At 38.2% G+C, this 23,703-nt stretch overlaps 2 protein-coding genes across 2 annotated transcripts in view; one reads left to right on the top strand and one right to left on the bottom strand.

The window, feature by feature from the left end:
* pacsin1b (protein kinase C and casein kinase substrate in neurons 1b) overlaps window positions 1-15,309 on the bottom strand; it is a 40,682-nt gene extending 25,373 nt beyond the window's left edge. The window contains exon 1 of the mRNA XM_075461616.1: window positions 15,178-15,309. The gene's annotated coding sequence lies outside the window, so the exon portion shown is untranslated. The remainder of the gene's footprint in view (window positions 1-15,177) is intronic.
* Window positions 15,310-18,239: 2,930 nt separating this feature from the next.
* Window positions 18,240-22,006, top strand: rps10 (ribosomal protein S10). Its single transcript, XM_075461615.1, has 6 exons — window positions 18,240-18,317; window positions 18,761-18,910; window positions 19,904-20,078; window positions 21,190-21,267; window positions 21,645-21,700; window positions 21,922-22,006. Exons 2-6 carry the CDS (start codon window positions 18,761-18,763, stop codon window positions 21,961-21,963), a joined length of 501 nt encoding a protein of 166 aa, XP_075317730.1. The 5' UTR covers window positions 18,240-18,317; the 3' UTR covers window positions 21,964-22,006.
* The last annotated feature ends 1,697 nt before the right edge of the window (window positions 22,007-23,703 follow it).

Genomic DNA, 23,703 nt, shown 5'->3' with positions numbered 1-23,703 from the left:
ATACGTGTGTGAATGCCTTAATGAAGAAATATACTGTAAAGCTTTTTGTTGAACCAGTTTAAGGTACTATATTAGTACGTTCTTTACTAGCAAACTATGCTTTTCTCGTTTACTGCCATAAACTTGGTTAGTTGTGGTTGATAGTTAGAGGTACCATGCATTTATCTTTTATTCAGGTTTTCTATGGTCTTTTGTTAAAGTATTTAGGATAAAGTATTTTAAGGAAAGTTTATTCTCTTTTCTTTTTTAAACAAACCTCATCTTAGACCTAAAGGAAACTTTATTTGTTTTTTTTTTTTAAAACAAAGCTCAAAACTTAACTTTTAAAGAGAGGCCATGAAGAAGTGCACATGGGAAAAATGTGATCTATCAGTTCATTAACAGATGGCGAACTAATTCACTGATGAAGCTCATGAAACAGGATGAAAATAAAAACCTTTTTTATGCTTGTGCGACATGCAAAAATGACTGCTTCTCAACTATAATCCTTTTTTTCTTTTCTGTACATCATATCATTGAAAGATTTTTGATTATTTTTGTGAGAGAAAGGTCGTTTAAAAAGCTTTAACCAAAGCTCAGGGAAACCAAGTGTGACTGAGGCCATTTTCCAACATTTTCCAACCATAACAATGATTCAGTTATATATACAAACAGTATAAAGACGACGTGACTGCATCCCTTCAAAAACACATGTTTACAAACTTGCACATGCACCTAACGCAGACCCCAATCTATGACAAACACAGTCACTATGGCAACATCAAGCCCTCTTCCTTCCTTGTTTGCTTTAAAACCCTTCACTGACACTAAAACTCTAATATGCTGGAGCCTCAGAGGAGCAGAGGAAACCTTCAGCCAGTAGCCCTTAACAGTCTCTCGTTGTTCCTCTTAAACTGTGAGATGGCTTTTGTAATGTACCATCGCCAACAGAGATACCCCAGAGACATCTGCTCAGTGAAGCTCTCACCAGCACTCATACAAGGCTGACTTACTTTTAACTGGTACAAAAGTGTATCACTGTGTAAGCTTTGCAACAATGATTTTTGACAAGTGCCCCTTAAAAAGAAGGGGGAATTACTTGTGGTGGCCTCATCACACATCAGGGATTGTAGTGTTATAATTGGCTTTGTTCTTAGACATTAGGAATGAAATAAGTCTCAGTACTTTTCCATATGACCTTAAGTGATGCAGGAGTAGACAGACAAAACAATCAGGAAAGTCTGGGAAACCAAGGGCAGATTCTCACACACACATTAGTTGAATTCCTCAGACATTATTTGAGTTAGACAATTCATATCCAATCACATTTGATCAACAAGGGATCCACCTCGGGAAACTAGGAGACATATATACGAGGTGTAACCGGAGATACGGGGCTCGGTCTGACGGATTCTTGCTCGGTCTGTCAGACAGAGACCAGCGCTGAAATACTGCACTTGTTGTTACTAAAAGAATCGTATCTAACAAATGGTGCCGTGACCCGAGGTTCGAAGGCTAAAGGACCACCGTGTCGTGCGACCGACCCCCATGCGAGGGAGGACGCCTCGAGGTGATTGGAGGGACAGCTTTTTTCAGACAATCAGGCGCCAGAAAAAAGGTGAGCAGAACACCACTTAATGACTAAATGTGAAATTTCTGCATATTGAATAACCTAAATGAAGTTGTCTGAATTAAGTTGTCCTCTGGTCATGGTAAATCCAAGTGTTAATGTACTGTCTGATGTTTGCATTGAATGGTAACACGTGAAGTATAATACACATAGTCTCACATAGGGAAAGTAAATAAGTGTCCTGACAAGTGAATTCGAACAAAGTGACAAGATAAATTCATTTTATAAATGAATGTCCCATGCGGGGAGCTTGTCTTCAAATTTTTTCCGTGCACTAATAGCTAAGTGTGGCCGAAGTAGTTTATAAAATCCCCAAATTGAGGGGGGTCAACTAAATAAATAAATAAAATTAGTGGAATTCCGACACGGAAAGTTTCTCCTCTGACGAAAGTTAGAACGAGGGATTGAGACTTCCGGAGTGCGAAGCGGTCTATAATCCCGAGACAGTCGGTCTGACAAGAATAAATTTATACTGTAGGACACAGGGTCAGATTTTTTTTTTTTATTTTCATGCAACTGTGGGGTGGGGTTCGCCGCTCGAAGATATTTGACTGCGCCAGCAGATCTCGAGTGGTTTCTGTTCAATATTGGGGGTTGGTATAGATAAAAAGGGGGGAGAACAAGTGGCTGCGCGTGCTATACGGGTTGCTTTGTTCGGGGAAATCAGTATTTTTATGGTGTGACCCAAAGTTTTGGAATAAACAAATGCTTTGATAAGTGGGGTAACCCCGAGAGGTGGAGCGCACAGAACACAGCGTTCTGCGTAGAAGTTTCTTCACTACTTTCAGCATTTGGGCAATTACGTCTTCCATATACTTTGATTAACACGTGTATAACTTTTGAATATGTCACAAAAAATTGAATGAAAGATGGAAGAAATGGTCCCGAGGTGAGAAGAAAAACGAGGGACAGATAAATTGGACTGGAGAAATGCAGAAAAAAGAGTGTGCGAGTTTGCTCCACTGAGGCTGAGTGTGTGTGTTCAAAATGTTTTCAAAACAAACGAGAGAGTAAGAATCAAGCACATGCATGATACAGAAGGAAAAAGTTGATGTATGATATATTGGATCCCAAAGTTTATTGACAAAAGTTAATAATTTTTTTCAGCATCAAAGCATCAAAGCACTAATAAGAGACCTTAAAAAAAATTAACAGATTTGGAGGCTTGACCTGAGGCCTGAGGTTTCTAACTAAAGATCAGCTCAACCATGTTTTTTCTCCCATTCAGCCCTGAGAGTGAGAACAATCCAAACAGACTCTGAGTGATCATTGGCCTGAGTTTATAATGATATACTGATTATAATAGGGGTTTAATTTTGTACTCCATCTATTTTAAAATGCATATGATTAGGAAAGACACCAAAGTATGTAGATAAACTGAAAACAGCTTTACAATGGAAAAAATTGCAGAGATGAGATAAGAAACAATAAAATCCAGGAAGAACATTGTTTGAGACATTCATAAAAACTGTTGCTGAAATAGGATTTAACATCTCTCTTAAAGAGCTAAAGTCAAATACACAAGCAGAGTGTTTAGGAGATTTGCTGCTTTAATTAAAAAAAAAATATCTGAAAAAATTTTCTACAAAGTGAAACTTTATGATTCCACCTGCAACAGGACTGAGATCAGGCAGTCAGACCATACGACATAAGTTAAAAAACCAGGATTTAGGATTTAATATCACGGCCAGACAGTCAGATGTCAAACAATTTGATATCATCTTAAAGTTATTAAAGCCTTTATTGTTATTAGGAGATATCAACTTGACTTTAAAATTTTAGCTGCTCTAAATTTCCTCAGCCTCAGATCACCAATTCTGAGTCAATAGTTATCACCAATACTTAGATTCAAACTAAACCATTTGACTATTTAACTAAATCATTAAACTACTTAACTGCAGCAGATCTAAGAAACAATTAATATGCTAACTTAATAAAGCAGCAAAGTGCTTCATAGAAGTTTAAATAAATTAGGGCATTGGAAAAATACAGAAAGGACAGCTGCAGCAAAGACTGAGCCATAACAAGACAAGTCAAGGTTTGTTTTTATGGTGCATTTAAAAACAGTGAGCACAGGGCAGCTTAGAAAGCCAAAATAAAGATCTATGCAGACACAGACTTAACTTTGGCTGAAGCTATCCCTATTATGCATTATATTATGCATTATTTAACCTACTATTTTATATGATATATAATATATGACCTATATATGAATGTTTTCAGGTGGTCCCACATGAGGCCTGGACGGGGAGAAAATACCCTGTCCATAGCTTTTTTGGGACACTATGAGGACTTGTGTGAATGTGAGAAAAAGGTTCGGTTGCCAAGCGACAGCCATGGTGAGTGGGGGCTGAGGAGATCCCAAAGGGGGAGTTCCCAAAGGGGGCACTAACGGCTTGGGGGACAAGGGCTACCTGAGGGAGAAGGAGAAGGACGCCAATAGGTGGCGTGATGGTTGAAAGAAAAAGGATATGAATGGGATGAATGAAATGTTCTGTAATTAGTTGTTTTGGGTCATCGGAAGACGTTCCATTAGAGATGACCAGAAAGTTTTTAATCTACTACACTAAATCGATCAATCAATCAGACGTTATTTATATAGCACTTTACATAGCACTTCTCATCCAAGACAATATTTCAGATAAAACAAAGCAGTGAAACCCAAGGCCACATACAGACACATGCACACTCACATATAAAGCCACGCACACACACACACATGCCACACATACTGGAAGGAAAATCAGGAGCAGGGACCACAACGTGATCCTCAAACAAAAATAAAGGATATTCTGTCCATAGTGAGTTCAGACTCAAATAGTGATTTTTCTGTATGTGCCTTTTGAGGCAAAGATGGATCAGCAACATTTGTTCTGCATTAGTTTGAAAGAAGATTTCAAGAACTGTACAGGAGTTGGTTATGCTGTGATACTAAATGATAGAGAAGCGGGTTTATGGGATGAGCACACAGAACTCCATTGGACTCTGGACCAGTGGCTGCAAGGATACATACACAAAAGCAACGAGAGCAACTTCACACTTCACAAAGGCACTGGCTTACAGCTTCTTGACAGACAGTCAGGGATTTACTAGTAAGAAATGAGTAAATAAGGATCATCTAAAGTCAATGAAGGGTCCAGTTTACATTAAAAGTCTACCCTCAAATGACACAATACACTTATTTATGCATGTGTAAATGTGAAGCTTCATACATAAAAAAGATTTTGCCAATAAAGGTTGTCCCACCGGTGTTTTACAAATATAATTTGGAAACCAAGGTTGCTGCTTCAGACATGGTAGAAGTGAAAGAGAACATTGAAAATTTAAAACTGCTTTATACCTCCTTCTAGCCTGGGAATTCCCATGCTGCTTTGCGCTCGATTTCATTCTCACTGCAAAGTCAGCCTGGAAACCACCGCCCTTATTTTTGCCAGAGTTTGGGAACCAATCACAGAACGGGGGGGGGCGGCAGCAAGACGATGACGACGTCTATGCGCTACACCGAAGCTTGTAGAGTGTTAATTCAACATGACAGCGGACACAACGTTACCGTTCAATGCAGCCTTAGAAAGTGATAGTTCGGAGTAGATTCACCCTAGGGTCATTTGAACCGTGACATCCAGCCAAGTAGCCCACCCGAAGTTTTTCCGATATTGGCTGAACATCAGCTGAGTTACTGAGTTATCCCGAATAGCTTAGCACAAGCGCTAACGGACCCTGGCAGTATCTCCAAAATTACCACACTAAAATCACATGTCATGAAACCAAACTTCTACAGTAGTACAAATATGGTCTGTACTCACAAAACGATGCATTTGGAAGTTTGTACATAGTCCAGGAGTTTATTATTATCATCAACACAAGCCTGATAGCTTTTCTGCTGCTAAAGCTACGTCGACGTCACTTCTGGGAGCTGGGAGCTTCAAAGTAAGATGAGGGTTGAGCTACTACTGTAGACAACAAAGCAAGGCTGCTCAATTTCTCCATTATTAAAATAAATTCACAACTCTACAACATAAAAATTCATGTAGAATATAGCATATAGGCCTACTTTGTTGTCAATTTAAGTAGCTTAGAGCGCAAGTTTACTTTTATTTTCCATTTTTTTCTTCTTCCTCGTCGAATTTCTGTCGTCATCTGGTATAAGTGATACAATTGGCTATGAATCGCGCGCAAAGCAGCATGGGAAATACCTGACGTCATTTGATAGACATTCGTAGCGCCCAATAAACGGCTCTAGGCATTCGTAAACCACGCCTCAAATACGAGAAAATGCACACCTAGTTCCCAGACCACCATCTCATCGAGATTGTGGACGCGTCAGCCAGGCTAACCTCCTTCAGTCTTTTGGGAAGATGAGCTTTTTCTAATTAGGATAAATAAAGAAATAAAATGAACCTATGTTTTTAATATCTGTATGGAAACATGTTATGGTATCATGTGATGTTAGGAACAGCTCTGATGTCACACCGTTGGTACCACATGAGGTGTTTCTAATTCAGTTAGAACCGGAAAAAACTTAATGCTGATCCTGAACTGTCTGTGTACAGCTCAGCATCACGAAACACAGCCACTGGTAAGAATTAAACAACATTATTACTAGCAAACAAGTAAGAATAAAGCAGATTATGCTGAAATTTTATTTTTAACGCTCTGACCTGAATTAAAAGAGGACAGACAATATTTATCCTAAACAAATTTATCAGTTAGGCATTGAAAAGAAATGTCTGCTTTCTTGATGCTGTGCTGCTCCCAATATGAGAACTAACTACAAATATTTCTGTCCTGCAGCAAACAACAACACAGGAGGAGAAACTGCAGTGGAGCAGTTCGGCAATTAATTAACAATTAATCATGGTTTACTAAAACTTCTCAAATTTTCCCAAAAAGTCTGTGTGTGTTTGTGTCTTCTTTTGCATTAAGACTTCCCGGACCTGGAAAAGGAAGACATGGAATCAAACTCATAATATGAAGACCACTGTTTGTATAATTAGGCCCCAATGAAAATATGACGTTTGCCTGAGCAAACCCAGAAATGCAATATATGTTTGTCATCTGTTGTCTGTCATTTGTTGTCCTAACCTGTGTTGTCTGGTGTTGAGTGTTGTTTGTGTGTTGTTATGATCCCAAAACTAAACGATGATTTTTCCACAGCAGAATAATCCTTAAAACAAGGAGTATACCAACTGTGCTGATGTTGATGTTGATCGTGAGGATGTGTTCCCTAAATAATTTGAAGTTTTTTCACAGCAAAAATAAGGTGATGGTACTGGATTTCTCATTAGGGCTGCACAGCAGTTTGATGACTATTCTGGTTCCTAAAAGCAAGGGTTATACCAACTGGCCAGTTGTTTTGTTTTGGTTTATGTTTATTTTATGATTTTTTTATTTTTATTTAATTTATTTTCTTTATTTTGGTTTTGTTTTGATTTGGGGTCCATATGGAAAATAAATAAATGATGAATTGGGCATTAAAATGGAACCGTTCAAAGAGACATGCCCTAAGTAGAAAAATACAGTGCAAATGACATTTTGCACTACTGCGCTGTGAGATTTGCTAATATTATTCCACAGATTCAGAACCACTACAGGACGCATGGCCGGAGGACTCATAAGCTTGAGTTCTGGGAGGCCTTGCCCATCATGCCAAGTGATGGTGGAGAACAACACAACAAAATTATCCCAAAAGAAAATTAGTTAGGGAGGGGATGCTGAATATCCCTCAAGGAAGCGATGTACTGGTGACCTCTCCTTCCAAGATTAGTTCCGGATCAGAATGCTGAACAGACTTTCAGCCAAGAGGAAAACCGAGCATCGACAGGATTGGACCACAGGAGACCACACGACTCGTCATGTGGTCATCTAAGAAAGATATATCATTTAGAAAGTTAATCATAATTACTCAGAGGCTGATATACTCATATAATCGAGCCTTGATTAAATTTATATGTTTATGTTTCATGTTTAAAGTGTTTAGATAGTTCCTCTTAAAGGCTGATAATGAATCATTTTTAGAATGTCAATTACCAGTGGGGTGACTCAGCTGTTTGGAGCGGGACCTAGGTTGGTCGGTCGCCAAGTGGAATTGGGGCCATAGGTGAATTTTTCCCGGTTCAGCCATCGGGTTTTCGCTCCTATTCGCTGCAAACGGTGGACGAGCCTGCTGGTAATGTTAATTGCCTTATGCAATGTTTGAGTGTCAGTAGTATAGAAATGATGTGAAGATTTTTGATTAATCAGTATTCTGTTGTTATGGTACTTATGGGGGAGCAAGGCCTTGCTAACCACATAAGGTTTTAGGCCATTATGAACAAAGAGTCCACAGAGGATAGGTTCGGGGCCACATACACACAATACATATAGCAATTAGTATTTTCTACATATAATCTATTAAGAAATGTGCTCATTTGCGGAGTTATTATCAGTTGAGTGGGGAAGGTTTTAAACTTACTAGAAAAGAGTCTCTATTTCTAGAATCTTGATTAATACTCCTGATATAGAAGGTTTTTTGCTAACGCATCAGAATTTTTTCTAAATGTGCTCATTTGCAGAGTTATAATCAGTGACTTATGAAGGTCTTAACCCTCTCGGAAAGAATTTCTGTTCCGAGTAAAATGATGGAATAGTCCTGATTTGAAAGTGTAGCTTAAGCATTATAATTATGTTTACTATTTCCATGCCTGTGCAATGAAGACTTGCTTGCTGCTTTAATTGCAATGATGAACAGCTTTCACATAAGCTTACATAATAAATACATGAAGTCACATCAAAAGGGGGATGACAGACGTCTCCTAACTGGTTGTGCTACATCTCAAAGGGTAAGTGGCTCTTGCAGTTTGGGGGGGTGACTGCTAAAGTCTTGCTACTGCTAATACAGATGTGACACAATACAGAATATTACATTCCTACCGCAGTTATTTGACTGAATTAGTTGAAATGATAAAATCACTTCAAAAGGGGGATTGTTATAATTGGCTTTGTTCTTAGACATTAGGAATGAAATAAGTCTCAGTACTTTTCCATATGACCTTAAGTGATGCAGGAGTAGACAGACAAAACAATCAGGAAAGTCTGGGAAACCAAGGGCAGATTCTCACACACACATTAGTTGAATTCCTCAGAGACATTATTTGAGTTAGACAATTCATATCCAATCACATTTGATCAACAAGGGATCCACCTCGGGAAACTAGGAGACATATATACGAGGTGTAACCGGAGATACGGGGCTCGGTCTGACGGATTCTTGCGAGGTCTGTCAGACTGAGACCAGCGCTGAAATACTGCACTTGTTGCCATACCAATAAAGACTTCATTTTCACTTGAATTACTTCGGTCCGTTCTTGAGCCTCCTACTAAAAGAATCGTATCTAACAGTAATATGGAACAAAAAATGAAAAATTATTCGCATATTACTTGATTAGAAGAAGTTTCTCAGCCTTAAAAGGCAGTATAATGTGAGGAGCACTCAGGTTAGTTTTTTAAATAGGAAGGTTGCATGCTAGTTTTGTAATTCAAGTAATCCTAGTTACTTTGTCATAAAAGTAATCTGTTAGTTTGGACAATTTACCATTTCAACCTGTGTGTTTTGTTGCCAAGAAAACAAAAAAGAGAGAAAGAAAGACAATACCCGATTTGTTCTATTTCTCTTCTGCTCAGCACACCACCAGTGACGGCGGGGAGGACAGTGTTAATGATGTGGCTGTTAATATTGGCTCATATTATTTTTAAGTTGTGGGCGAAAAGGACAAGAGCAATCACAGAGGAACGCATATTGAGCCTGAGTAATAAGTATCTGTCAGCAGCCTAGCTATAAGTATAAAACTATATAACTATAAAAAAAAAAAACAACACATGTTTACATGTTAAAGAATTGTGCTGCCACTTTAGCCTGGGAATTCCCATGCTGTTTTGCGCGCGATTTCATTCTCACTGCAAAGTCAGCCTGGAAACCACCGCCCTTATTTTTGCCTGAGTTAGGGAACCAATCACAGAACGGGGGGGCAGCAAGACGATGACGACGTCTATGTGCGACACCGAAGCTTGTAGAGTGTTAATCCAATATGGCAGCGGACACAACGTTACCGTTTGATGAAGCCTTAGAAAGTGTTTTAAGTAGCTTAGAACGCAAGTGTACTTTTAAAAAAGAGCAACGTGCCTTAACTTTTAATCAATCAGTATTTAATCATCCCCAGAGCCTATGAACTGCACTGTTAGCACATTTGTCCATCTGCGTTTAAAAAATGTCCATCTACGGGAGCTGAGAAGAACTCCTACAGATACTTCTGTGAAGGTATAAAACTGACCTAAAGCTGCCACTCTCCACTATGTAGTAAGGCAGATTCTACCAACAACATTAGAGTCGCCATCTTTCTCTAAGATCATTAATAAAATCCCTGCATCTTGTTCAGCACTATTCATTGGACCTGAAACACTTGGTTTATTTGTGAATATAATTATTAATAAAATGCTATGTAGGAGTTATTATGTCTGTTATTCCTCTTATTAGCCTGGAGAACTTCAGATTATACAATATAGAATAAGCTATGTCATGAGATAAAGACAGTCCACTCAAAGGTAAATGGTATCTGACTTTATAGCCAAAGTGCAAAAGGAGCTATAAAGGATTGCTTTTATTTGGTAACACAAAAGTTCTAATGACTAAAATTCGTAAGGTGTCTCGTTACTTTTTTAAAATAATATCCTAACCTAACACTGTTGAAGGGTCAAAAGCATTTTAATTTCTCAAAAAATGTAAATCAAATGACATTGAACGATAAGTCTCTTTACCTTTATTAGAAGTGCAAATAATATTAACTTTTGTTATTGATTAAAAAATAACTGAATAATCTCGGACTTTTCTGTCACTGTATAGTCCACAACCAATGTGTTCTCATGCTTAAAAATAGCTCACTGTTTCGCACACATTTTCAGTGTAACTTATCTGAATTTTAGGATATTTGTATATGTTTTAACACAAAAATAACACATCAAATGGACAATTCCTTCTTATTTCATTTTGCTGTCTATCTCTAACAGTAACCTATCTTTAACAATAATGTATACTACAGCAATATATTTTTTCATGATTGGGGGGGATTAACATAGTATAATTGAATTGAAATGAACTGATTTGATTTGAATTGAATTGAACAGAAAATAGTTGCCTTTTAAATTTGTTAAGGTAACTGACTGATTGGCTCACCACTAGATTTATCACTAAATGTTTTGGTCAGAAAATAACTGAAAAAGCACTGCTCAACATGATGCTTCCACATCCATTGTTTTGACCAACAACTCAACGATAATTAACGATAATAATTGAGGAATTCAGGAAAAATTCAGGAAGTCGAAGGTCAAATGGCCGCATGTTGGGACTGTGTTTGCTGCTGAGCTGCTCAGTTACAGTGAATCTGGTGAGATTCTGCTGATTAAGGGTCTGTAGTCACAGAACAAATAGAGTCCAACTGTATAAAGACAGTCACTGTCTGTGAGGACGATTCTAAAACAGTTCAGATACAAGAATAACAAAATACACATATAAGTAAATACAAGATATTTGCTTGTGACTGATTTGCTAAATCAATTGTATTTATTTTAGTTGTTTATGAGCAAATCTGCCAAATCCTCACTGTTCCAGTCTCAGAAAATGGAAAAACGTGAATATCTTTGGGTTGTGTGATAAGGATAATACACAAATTCCTCACATTTTAGCTCTGTTAACCTATGGATTACTAAAGAAACAAATAAGCGGCCTTATCACTGATTAAAAAATGTTTTCAGTTTCAGTTTTAGAAATTTTACACAAATAACATGATTGTTTAGAAGCGCATGCAACTGCTACTATTATCAAGCTCTTTTGTAGTGAATTAAGCTGGTTGTAAAATTGTATATTTGTTTGGCTTGGACACCGACTGGCTACGCTAACTAAACACCGGCACACTGTTACAGGACCGCTGAAGTCCTGCATCAAAAACCGTTACAACCACCATCTGACCACATGTCTCCACTTCGCTCTTGATTCAGTTTTGTGATAAAAGAACACAAAGCAATGAAAAACATATTTTCCTGGTGAAAATGGACAGCAGTATGAGGGATCAAAAGTGTCATTCTAAAGTTAAACTATTAAACAGGATAAGTTACAGTAACACCTAACAAACACCATGACGCTGATTATCAGCTCAATGATAATGGCAGTGGAGCTCTGGATATGTGCACCTTCCTGTAAAATGGGTGAAGTTCACATCACCAATGGTAACTTATAAGGAAACTTAACCTGCCCTAAAGTTGGTAGGTTTACAGCAAGAGTTGCCATGGTAATGCATATTGGTAAGAAGTAGACCAGCTTCGTGATACTGAAAGTCCCGAGCTGTAACTTACGTTGCCTGGCTATGCCACAAATCCTTTGTCGTAGTAGTACAAACCCTGGGCCTTTAAGCAAATGAAGCCTGCCTTTCTCCCATGATCCCCTGTGAGGATCCGATCTCAGGCTCCAATTACCTTGTAGTTCAAGGCAAAGACAAGGTCCTGCTCAACCAACAGCCAGCTTGCAGGCCCGAGTCACTGAGTGCTTACATTGATAGGACTTTAACAATCCGCTGAGATGTTTCATATAACATAAATACAAATATGCATCAAACACACAGATTATCCCTGCAGCAGAATTCTTTATTGAGAGCTTCAGAGACAAAATGAAAAATTTAACTGCATTGATGCAAAGCCTGACATTGAAGCTTAGCACGTCTGAAACCATATCCTAGATTATGAAACCCGAAGGGACTAATATAAAAAAAAAAAGCTATTTTAATTGCTTGCTTTCAATCATCTAGAATCAGCTGGGGCCATGAGCACCAGATGTGAAATGCCAGTAAAAACAGCACGTTAACTGTCTTTCCCCACGGGGAATACCATATCCATAATGATTCATACAGAGAAAGGGATGGATAGAAAAGATAACTAAGGGTTTAGTCTAATTAATCATATTAGCAGTGACGCTTCATCTGTCATCACTTTTGCAAAGACAGGGAGGAGGTGAACTGAGCACTACAAATCAAGTGAGTGTCCCTCATTTGTCACATATGAATTAATCCAATTAGGCACAGGTTAAATCACTTCAACGTGTGTGTATAAAAGGGCCCACACATCCGCTCAGAGTTGAGTTTAAATATAAATGGCTTTCAGCTGTGGCATTTTAATAAAAAAAAAAAGTATATTCCTCAAGTGATCTTGATAGGAAAAAAAACAAAAAACTCTTTGCTTGCTGTTTATCTTGAGCCCACATCAAAGCAGAGTGTGGCTTGCTTAAGTCTTATTTGGACAGTTTTAACTCATCTGGTATAGTATGACTCACTGAGAGAGGAAAATTATTATTTTATCATTTTTTACTGTTGCTGATAAGGTTAAGTTAGTCGACTACTGGATAAATTAATAAAATTTTTTAGATCATCTAGAAATGTCTTCGAATTTAGTATTTTGTCCAATTTACAGGCTAAAACAAAAACTGGCAGAACAAAGAAGGCATCAAATAATTTTTTTGATAAGTAGGATCTAATAATTATTTGCAGTTCTTGGCTCGATAAACACTTTGCATGATTAATAAGTTGTCAACATGATTGTAAATTTCTTCGTTACACAACCAAGAAATTAAGCACTTACAAAGGCCATTAAGTGTACTTTTCTCAAGCAGTGCATAATCAGAGGAATAAAAGGAGTATTTTGTACTTCAAAGGTAGTGGCACAAAATGTACACTCTCAGGTTGATAAGCAGCTCTCTCCAGCGTAATAAACGTGGAAAATTACAGTACTTAAGAGTGCTCTGTTGGTGGAAGCCTTCAGATAAGTGCAGTGTTTAAAGGAGCAGTCCAGCAAATTAATACTGCACCTCCACCCTGCTGAAAGACTTGAAACGGGCTGAAAGCTTCACAATCAAAGTAACAGAGAGTGAAATTTCCTGAGCATCAAGCCGCTGGCAGAACTTACTGTCCACACCTTTGGTTAGGAGGGTCTGCAGCCCAACCCAGGTCACATCACAATTGCCCACTTGTGCATTTGTTGCTATTTGTGCCACTTTTCATTCGAACAATAGACCGCAGCACTGTTGAAGGCATTACTAGTGATCCACTATAGTAAGCTGTTAAAGACAACAGAATACCCCCAAAGATCATCGATCCTACACTTCCCATGATTCAACACAGAGGCATTTCTGTGCTTAACTTTCTCAACATGGTAGGCGTCTACTCTCCCTGGTTACGGGAAAGGCTCTCAGCTGCAAACTTGAAAATGGCTCTGCCAAAGAAATGTATCTTAATTGTGTAAAATGGCCTTTAAATAAAGTTGTATTTTATTTACTGGACTTTAAAACAAAATCCAATTCATCTTTACTTATTTAGCACCAAATCACAGATGTCCCCCTCAAGGCTCTTCAAAGATACAGTCCAATTCAAGCCAATTACAATCCAATTCATTAATCAAAATCCACATTAGTCCAATTACAAAAAGCTGCCAAGACAAGGAAACATTGTAACTTTTCTTCAATCCAATCCTCCGTCTAGAGAATACAAAAGGCGACAGTGGAAAATTCCACTTTTTTTTTTTAAATAGATCCAACTTTTACTGTAAACTTTCCACTCGTCCATTAAATACATGTGCAAAGAGGTAATGAAATAGATCATAAACCAAAAGAAAGACACCACTTCCTACCAAAAAAGGAGGGTGTCTCGACTGAGAGACAGAAATGATCTTAGAAACATACATGGATGTGTTTTAAGCCTTTTTAATGAGGCTCTGTGCTCAACATTTTGAGTCAATTCTTATTAGATATTGTGATATATTTTGAGGGTCATTTTGAGTGACTTTGCATGCCTTTGTCAACGTTTTCTGCTTTTCTTTTCTTTCTTTCTTTTTTTTTTTAGTTTAAGTAATTTTCTAAACATAAGAGCCCAGCAGCCTCTTGCAATCTGACACGATGTCTGAACAACAGTCCAGATCAGAGTTCAGAACCGTGGACAGAGCTAACTCAGAGGTGAGAGACTGCACTCAGATGGAGGTTAGCAGCTCTGACCTGATCCACCACCAGCTGCTCTCCAACGATAAATCAAACATATAATTGGTGTGGAGGAAGCACACTATCCCCCCTGAGACGAGCTTTTTACTTCAAAAGTCCCTCCCTGCTTTCCTTTCAGCCTGCACAGGTTGCTGCTGCATCTCCGGCCATCACTGCACGTTCTGCACAGAAACTCCCACAACTGAAGTTGACTGTATTTTGTTGTCACGTTCTGGCTCATATTTGCGTGAAATGAGCGTCGTAAAGCAGGAGCTTCGAGTGGCAATGGTTCAAGTTTTAGTAAAACACGGAGGATAACGCGAACAGCAAGCACACCCGTCTTACATATCAACTTTTACTTGAGTGAACTTCATTCAGTCAGGATGGTGCTGCTGCTGGTGCCTCCTCTCACCGACAGCCGATGTAATGGTTCAGCAATATTAGCTGTAAATTAACACGCTCCATCAACAAGCCTAAGCTAGCACATCACAGGCACGCAAATGTAAAAAAATAAAGACTAACATACCTGGACGACATATAAATCCTGCTCCTTTTATTGTGTTAATGTGTTTTCATGGTGCTCAGCAGCTAGGAATGCCTCCGTTGTACCGCTGGTGAATGTTTCGCTGAATGGAGCCGCCAGATGGGGGATGGTGCGCGAGCTGGACCCAAGCAAGCCAAAACAAACACAATTTCCGGAAAGCGCTTTCAAAATAAAAGCTAAACCGGAAATAGAAGTTTTTTTGACCCGAGTAATAATGCATATTTTCATCATTTAGAAACAAATATACATACTTACTTACTTGTACTTGTTACTTGTAAATGTTCACATTTCAACAACTATTATATTTAATAGTTCACTTAACAAATTAAACATAAATAGGTATCAAATAAAAAACAAACAGAAAATGATATAGGTCAGCTATGCATGGAACTTTTAATGTATATAGCACCATTAATTATCAATTATCTTTTAAGACAACATGAAGAGAAAAATTCATTAGAATTAGAGATGCTGTTATATAAGCCCAACATCGGTATCGGCCGATATTCAACTTGTTGACTGCAATCAGCCTGTAGGCAAAAAGGGTAACATGAACCAATGGCAGTAGTTCATGTTTATATAATGTTGGACAGACTTTGTCCTTAGAATTAGTTTATTTTTCACAATGACATTTTCTTCGTCAAAATCAAGAACTGAAGTCATTGAGTAAGTAATAGTTTAACAGACAAAAAAAAAGGACTCATGAAAATGTTCTTTTTCACACAGAAGATTTTTCTCATGCAAAATGTTATAGTAAAGGTTGGTTGATACATATGTATCAATACTGATATATATCAGTATTGGCCCCTAATTTCACAGTGCATAATTAGAACATCTAAGATATGCACTGTATGCTGTACATTGATTAAAACGTAACCATTTATAAAAAATGTCAAAGAATTTTCTGTCCATCATCGAAGAAGATTGTCAAATATCTAATAGCAAATGAATTAAGTCAATAAACATTTGCAAATCTGGTACCACCTCAGTGTCATTTGGTTGACTGAACAATTAATTTGATCAAATCAGCCAATTACAAAACTAAACGGAAACTATTTGTCAAAAAAAAGGTTTCCCATTTTTGTTCGAGTTATCATTATTTTCTCATTTTTAATTTCATAACTTTAGAATCAAGTTCCCATGCATGCACTGTCATCGTCTGTCTTATCAAGTGCAGATATGTTTAATTAAAGTTAAAGAAGTAATTCTGCAATATATTAATAATAATTAATAACAAATATTAATTTTGTGGAAAGGTTAAAACCCCTGGCAAAAAGTATAGACTCACCACATTTGGAGGATGTTTTTTTTCCTTTTTTTAATTTGTTAAAACAATAAACAAAGCAGAGTTATGGAACAAGACACATTTATTTAATAGCTGAACATTCTGGCTTTGTCAAACACACCTACAACTATTTTTCATAAAATGATTGCTTTTCTTTGTTCTTTTTATCTGTCAGATGAAGGAGAGAAAAAAAAGTCAGGAATCACTCAACCCGAGAGAAAAACAGTTATGGAATCACGTTGTCATTTGTATTTCTAAAACATATACCTGTAAAAGTCTAATTATGCCAATACGTCAGATAAAGGAGAGCATTTGCAGAGCTTAGTGAGCTGGTACACCTGACTGCTTGACAGGAAACATGGCCCCAACGAGAGGGCTGTCAGTAGAAAAATGATCAAAGATTATAAAACTTGGAACTGTGGAACAAATATGTTGGTTGTTCCCACTCAACCGTATCTAAGATTTGGAGCAAGTACAAACAAAATGGGAAGGTTTTAAAGGCAAACATACAGGTTCATCGAGGAAGTCATCAAAATGTGAGGACAGAAAACTCAAAACAATATATCTGTAAATAGAAAATGCACAATAAAAGAGATTAAAAATAAATGTGAAAAGACAGGAGTCAATGTCTGTGACCAACTTGTCAGAAACTGGCTGAAGGAAATGAGATTTACATCCAGAAAAGCCAAGCATAAACCATCAGTAACACCTAAACAGAAGAAAAGAAGGTAACAGCGGGCTAAAGAGGAGCAGCCACGGATTGATTGATAATCAAAAGAGGGTTTGCCGATGGGATTTTGGTGAGTTGGTGGTCACAATGCATTTGCCTCAGAGCAAAGAACATTAAAACTTTTCTTCAGGAAAGACACATCAGCCCAATAACACATTCAGCAGACAGTTCAGATCTTAAGACGACTAAAAAGATTGAACTGAAATTGGAAAAAAAAAAGGTCCATGACAAGACTTCATCCATGCGTAGCTAATGTGTCAACTGCTTTACAAGAAAGGTGGATTCTGATTTGATATTAATGTTATTCACAAGTGAAGTCCTCAAAGAATTTAAGTTGTCATAAAAAAAACAGTGCAGGTGAAACAAAGTACAAATGATTCCTCTTTATATTTTTCTCATAACAGTGATACCAGATTATATTTTTCTACTACTTCTCTTGAAAAAGTAAAAAAAAATACATTATGTTTGAGATTTATTTATTATAATTTGTTTGGGGAAAAAAAAAACATATGTCAGTGGTGATTCCATAATTGTTTTCAGATTTTTTTTTAGGAGAGAAGTTGGATCATGTGTGTGTCATACTGCTTCACTGGATTGCTGTCACATATTCAGGGTACACTTAATGCTGTTGTTCACGACAGTCTAGCAATTATTTCTTCTTTTAAACATCGTCGAGTGGCTATAGATAGATAGATAGATAGATAGATAGATAGATAGATAGATAGATACTTTCGGCAATGTATTCCTTTAGCTGTTGAGAGGGAGAAGTTTATGATTTCCAATGTAATCTTGAAATCTTGAAACTGTTATTGTTAGTTTGTATTCTCCGGGCTGTTGGGGTGTGGGGGGGCTCCCCTGATATTAAGGCCTAATGAGCAAATCTTCAATAAGTGGTAGTAAAAAAAGGTAAATAATTTATGCATGTTGTTTTATGTACGTCTATACATCATAAATGCACCATTTTGCACGGTCTCAGTTCAGGTATTTAGGGGAATTCGCCGCACCAGCAGAGGGCAACATATTCCAGCACGCATGCGCCGAGAGCACAAACCTTCCTGATCAACGACCATCGTTCCTTCCGGCTCCGGTCCCGTATCAAGTGGAAAGGTAAAGTGAGACCCGGCGTCAATATCCAAATATATCTTTAACATCTTATGATATGTAACATAAAACCATTTAATTTTCGGTTGCTGTTAGGGCAGTATTGGAAATTGTAAACATATTTGAGCTGTAAACACCTTATAACGGTGGATATTAAGGTTATAAGTGGGAAAGAAACCTCGGCTGTGGTACCCACGGATGGCTGCCATTTTTCTCCTTCGGCGCGGGCAACATTTGTCAATTTTAATGTTTAAAACTCAGCATGATTATGAATGTGAACATTTAAAGCAGTTAGCAGTTCATTAGTTCATATGAGCGATGTGTTGTTAGCTTAGTATTGCTGCATTTCATGTATGTATGTATATTTAGTAGACTAACCAGCGAGCATGCTAACATGGAGGCTACTGTTAGCTGTCATTAATTGACGCTTAAACTGTCGCTTTACGCAGATGCTGATGCCCAAGAAAAACCGCATTGCTATCTATGAGCTCCTCTTTAAAGAGGGAGTTATGGTGGCCAAGAAAGATGTCCACCTGGCCAAGCATCCCGAGCTTGCTGACAAGAATGTGCCCAACCTTCATGTGATGAAAGCGATGCAGGTGAGAGGCAGCAAAGTTTTTAAAGTGGTCCAAAAACACTGATCTTTTGTGTATGCTGCACATCTTTCGCTGGCACAGATGCAACCCAGGTTGATAATCAATTATGTATTAAAAGTATTGGGTTTGTAATGAAAGAGGTGTCCTCTGTAGCTCCTTTAACTATTTAAACTAGTGATTGATTTGACATTTTGGAGTACGTTAGCTGCAACCTGCCTCTAAAGTTCTTTTCCAAGTTAGATACAAATTAGTGATGGATTTCAAGCTGCACTGCACTGGCCAAGTCTTAAAAGCACAAGTAACTCTCTTGCTGCAGTTCTGAGTCGTCTGACTATTCAAACACTATGATGTTTTAAGGTAATTTTTCCAGCTGTGACATTTTTTTCTGCACATTGTTGTGCTTGTTGTTGCAGGTTAGGCCTCAGTTAAACCAACGTGTAGACACTTAAAAGCCCTTTGTGATCCATCCTTCCATTTTCTATAGCCGCTTAATCCAACTCAGGGTCGGGGGGGAAGACACTGGGGCCTATCCCAGCTGTCATTGGGCGAGAGGTGGGGTACACCCCGGACAGGTCGCCAGTCCATCACAGTGCCACACAGACACAAACGACATACAACCATACACGCTCACTCCTAGGGACAATTTAGAGTCACTAACGAACTTAACATGCATGTTTTCTCTCTAGACCGCTTGGAAGATGTTCAGTACAATCGATTGGTGTATTATTTTTTTCTGAAATAAAGTGCAGTTTAATTTCACAAATTAATGCACTTTCCATTATAATAAAAATGTGTTGATGAAATTCAGTTTTTTTTTTTTTTACTTGTTTTTTCTATTTCTCTGCATATTATCTCCACCACTTGATTAAAGACTGAAAGTTTATTAAACAAAGCTATAAAAGATGTTTACTGTGTTATACAAGCAAACATCCAGTAGATTTATCATTCTTTTTTTTGTGATTTGGCGTGCTAACTGTTTCTGTGCTTTTCTTTCAGTCTCTGAAGTCCTGTGGGTATGTCAAGGAGCAATTTGCCTGGCGTCATTTCTACTGGTACCTAACCAATGAGGGTATCCAGTACCTGAGAGACTTCCTCCACCTTCCCCCTGAGATTGTGCCCGCCACCCTGCGCCGCCAGACCCGCCCTGAGACCGCAAGGCCCAGGCCCAAGGGTAAGACACCATTTACAATTTGCACTTACCATTTACACCATTCACAATTTACATGCATAATCTGCTTAATACTGGTGATTGAAGAGAGCTGTACAAATGCATTTGTAATTACAATGTCGCAGCTATGTTAATATCATATGTTTGTTTGTTTTTTTAAGCTCATGGCAAAATTAATAAATTGGACTTTTAAGATCAGTTTTTTTCCTGAGTAACAAACCCACCAAACGGTAGCTGTTGTAAAGCTGCAAAGTGGAAACATTTCAAAGAGATTATAAAAAAGAAAAGGCTTCAGCCACGAATCAGTTTGTGTAACTCTGATAGTTGATAGGAACTTTTGTAGAGTTTTAAAACTGAAGTAGCACATGTAGCTACCAATTAAATCACCATCAGCATTACTGCTGATTTACAGAAAGTATTGGACTAAAAGAAAGTGGTAAAGGCCATAATATAATCCATCTTTATTAGTATTATTTAGTTATGTAGTTAGTTATTAGTAATTTCATACTGTGAAATAGTGTTCTTGTAGTTTTGCTTTTCTATAGACGTGTTGACAATCATTTGTTAAACTCGAGCTGTAAGCAAAGTGCTCAATAGCCCTAAAAAAATCTATTTTATTGCGTCACGTTGGAAAAGTCTTCGAAGTTTTAATATAATCATTTCATAATATGCATTTTAATCTCCTGCCTTTCAAACGCAAACATTTCACTTAACTTTCACTACTTCCAGTATTTAAAGTACTGTTGTGTTGTATGGTTATGAGTGCAAAGGGCTGAGTTTCAGTTGTACTGATCACAGCTATAAAATGCAAGTGGTTTAATTTTAAAAGGGGCGGGAATCTTGAATACCTTCTGGGATTGTTTTGTCTTCAGACATAGTTTTGTGAATGGTTACTGTCCAGTCTGCTGAATAAGGAGCTCCTGCGGACAGATTCCACTCAAGTCTTCCTTAAATATGAAACAGATTAAACAGATCTGCTGTTTTTATTAAAAAAAAAAAAAACACGCTTGGCATGAAAGCTGAATGATTTTCTCTTTAAATCTATTTTTGAAGTTAAATAACCCCTAAACGTACACATGTAGGGTACTGAATGGTTTTGTCCTTGTCTTTGCAGGAATGGAGGGTGAGAGACCGGCCCGCCTTACCCGTGGGGAGGCTGACAGAGATGCGTACAGGCGATCTGCTGCACCACGTAAGTAAAGTTTTAACGTTATTGGACACAGTATGAACACTTAAAGCTATAATGTGTAATATTTCACGGACAATGAATGTCTCCATGTCGCTCCGCCATTTTAAAACTACGGGATTTGTAGAAGGACATGTCATCAGCTTCGCATTTTCCGTTTCCAATGTGGAAACTCCTTAAAGGAGTTTTGGAAATCCTTCATTTTTTTTTTTCTAGTTTTGAGTTCCTTTAAAACTAATCCAGGCAAAATGTCAAACTCATTTGGATGTTTCATCAAATACTGGACTGGAAAAATAATCAGCATATTAATCAATAGACTGACAGAATTGAGGCTTCTGTGACAAACATTGGCTGACTTGTTGATTCAATGAATTCTTCTTCAGCTGGTGCTGACAAGAAAGCAGAGGCCGGTGCCGGAGCTGCCACAGAGTTCCAGTTCGTAAGTACTTTCAGTTTTGTTTTCCCTTTACACCAATGAAAAGAAGTGTCTGCAGCAGCTTTACCGTTACATTCCTCACTGAAACATTGTAAGGTGTTGGGTGCATGTCTGATAAAGGAATGTCAGGAAGCTCATCTTGGCTTGTTTGGTGCTGATGTAAAATGTCATTTTTCAGTGGAGCTCCAGGTTGACCGATGCATTGACAAAATTCTCTGTTACAGCGGGGTGGCTTTGGACGTGGCAGAGGACAGCAGCCTCAGTAAATTTCACTGTTTGTTTCTGTACAATAAAGAAAAACAAAATCCAGTTCATGGCTGCTGTTGGTTTTTTTCTGCTTTTTGAGCACCAGTAACGTCAAGATGATGGCGGTCAGATAGAGATGGCAAAAAATAAACCAAAATCAGATTATACGTGAAAATAAGTTGTTCTTTTGTTGTTATTTAACATATTGAAGGAGAACTTCCTATATTGACGTCTTGCAGGTCGGGTAGACATTTATAAATGTTGATAACAGCTAAAGTGGAAAGTTGAACCAATGTGGCAGGAACCTGAATCTGCTACCGTTCACCCATCATTTTATAAACCGACTTTGGCTTTTTATTTTGCCTATCAAGTGGTCTTCTGGTTAGATTCTGAAGTATTTCCTTCCATCTTCACTTATGTTAACATTAACACTAGTAGTAGAGGCAACTAATAAAGGATCTAAGTATTGTTCTCTTCATTTCCATTCAGTGTAACTTACCTCCATATTTTCACTCATATATCCTATGAATCCCTCGGTTGCTGTATCCCACATCCTGGGATGAGACCTATAGGAGGGAAACACAAATGTCTCCTGGCTGCAAGCTGATGTGAAACAGCTCGGAGAACAAAAAATGTTAGTGAGGTCTTAAATGACATAATCCAGCAGCCTGAAGTGGGGAAATTGTTCGACAAAGGAAATTACACATTCATATTACTTTTAAAATTCCTAATAATTGCTTCCAAATGAAAATCTTAGTAATGACTTAGTTTTGTGGTCCCTTCTATAATGGCAATTGGTGTTTTCAATGCATGATATAGATGGGGGGGGTGGTTGTCACAGTATCAAAGCTTTGCTGTAGTTATGGAGCCAAAAGCATTAAGGACATTAGCCGCATTCAGACAGAGCAGTTCTAAGAACGGTCCTCCTCAAATTTCATTCTGATAACTGTCCTTCCCCAGCGGAACTGTTTCAGTTTGCATTCGCACATGAGTCGGGACCTGATAGAGACTGATGCGGCGCAACCGTCTGCGACAGTGACGTGTTACTTTAGCGCCACATTCAAAAACAAAACAAAACCCGCCAAAAGTAAGAACAGAAGAAAAAAACACCACCAAGAAGCTAACATGGAGAGCGGGGAGGCTACCGTGTTCATGGTCTGCATGATGGTGATATTAATCATGGACGATCCCATCGGGCGTCTAACATCGAGGCTGGAAGGGCTCACAGAGAGTCAGGATCGAGTGCAGGAGATACTTCTTCGTTTCATGAAGGAAGGAGAGCAGAGCGCCGCAGACAAAGGAGACCACGTGTAAGTTTAACTTATTAAACACGCGCCGGTTCTGTCTGTGGGATGAGTAAACATTTCAGTCGTGACAACATGACATGGGGCGTAGCTACCAACCACCAAACACCTCCGTCAGATGTGTTCCTATAGAACCCAGAACAGACCCAGCTGAGGAGAAGGAGCTGAAATGGTTACAGGAACTGAGGGCGATGGTCCCGAGTTCCTGTATGTGCGGATGCGGGAAAAAACGGCCCCGTTCCTAAAAAGGTTATAAGAACTGCCAAAGGTTCCTACAGTGCGTATGCGGCTATTGTTACCGTAACCTTGACAGAAAACGCTGGAGTTTAACTCAATAGCAGGAGTACACTAAACAAACATACAAAAATATGCAAGTGTGATTTTGCTCACTGATGTGACCATTAACACAGTCATCTCATAATTTCAACATCCATTTTCATCCATACCACTAGTTTA

This window comes from Odontesthes bonariensis, chromosome 3 (assembly GCF_027942865.1).
Source record: "Odontesthes bonariensis isolate fOdoBon6 chromosome 3, fOdoBon6.hap1, whole genome shotgun sequence".
In the NCBI taxonomy this organism is placed as follows: domain Eukaryota; kingdom Metazoa; phylum Chordata; class Actinopteri; order Atheriniformes; family Atherinopsidae; genus Odontesthes; species Odontesthes bonariensis.
Note: the sequence above shows the minus strand (reverse complement) of the source record. Positions and strands in the feature narration are given on the sequence as shown.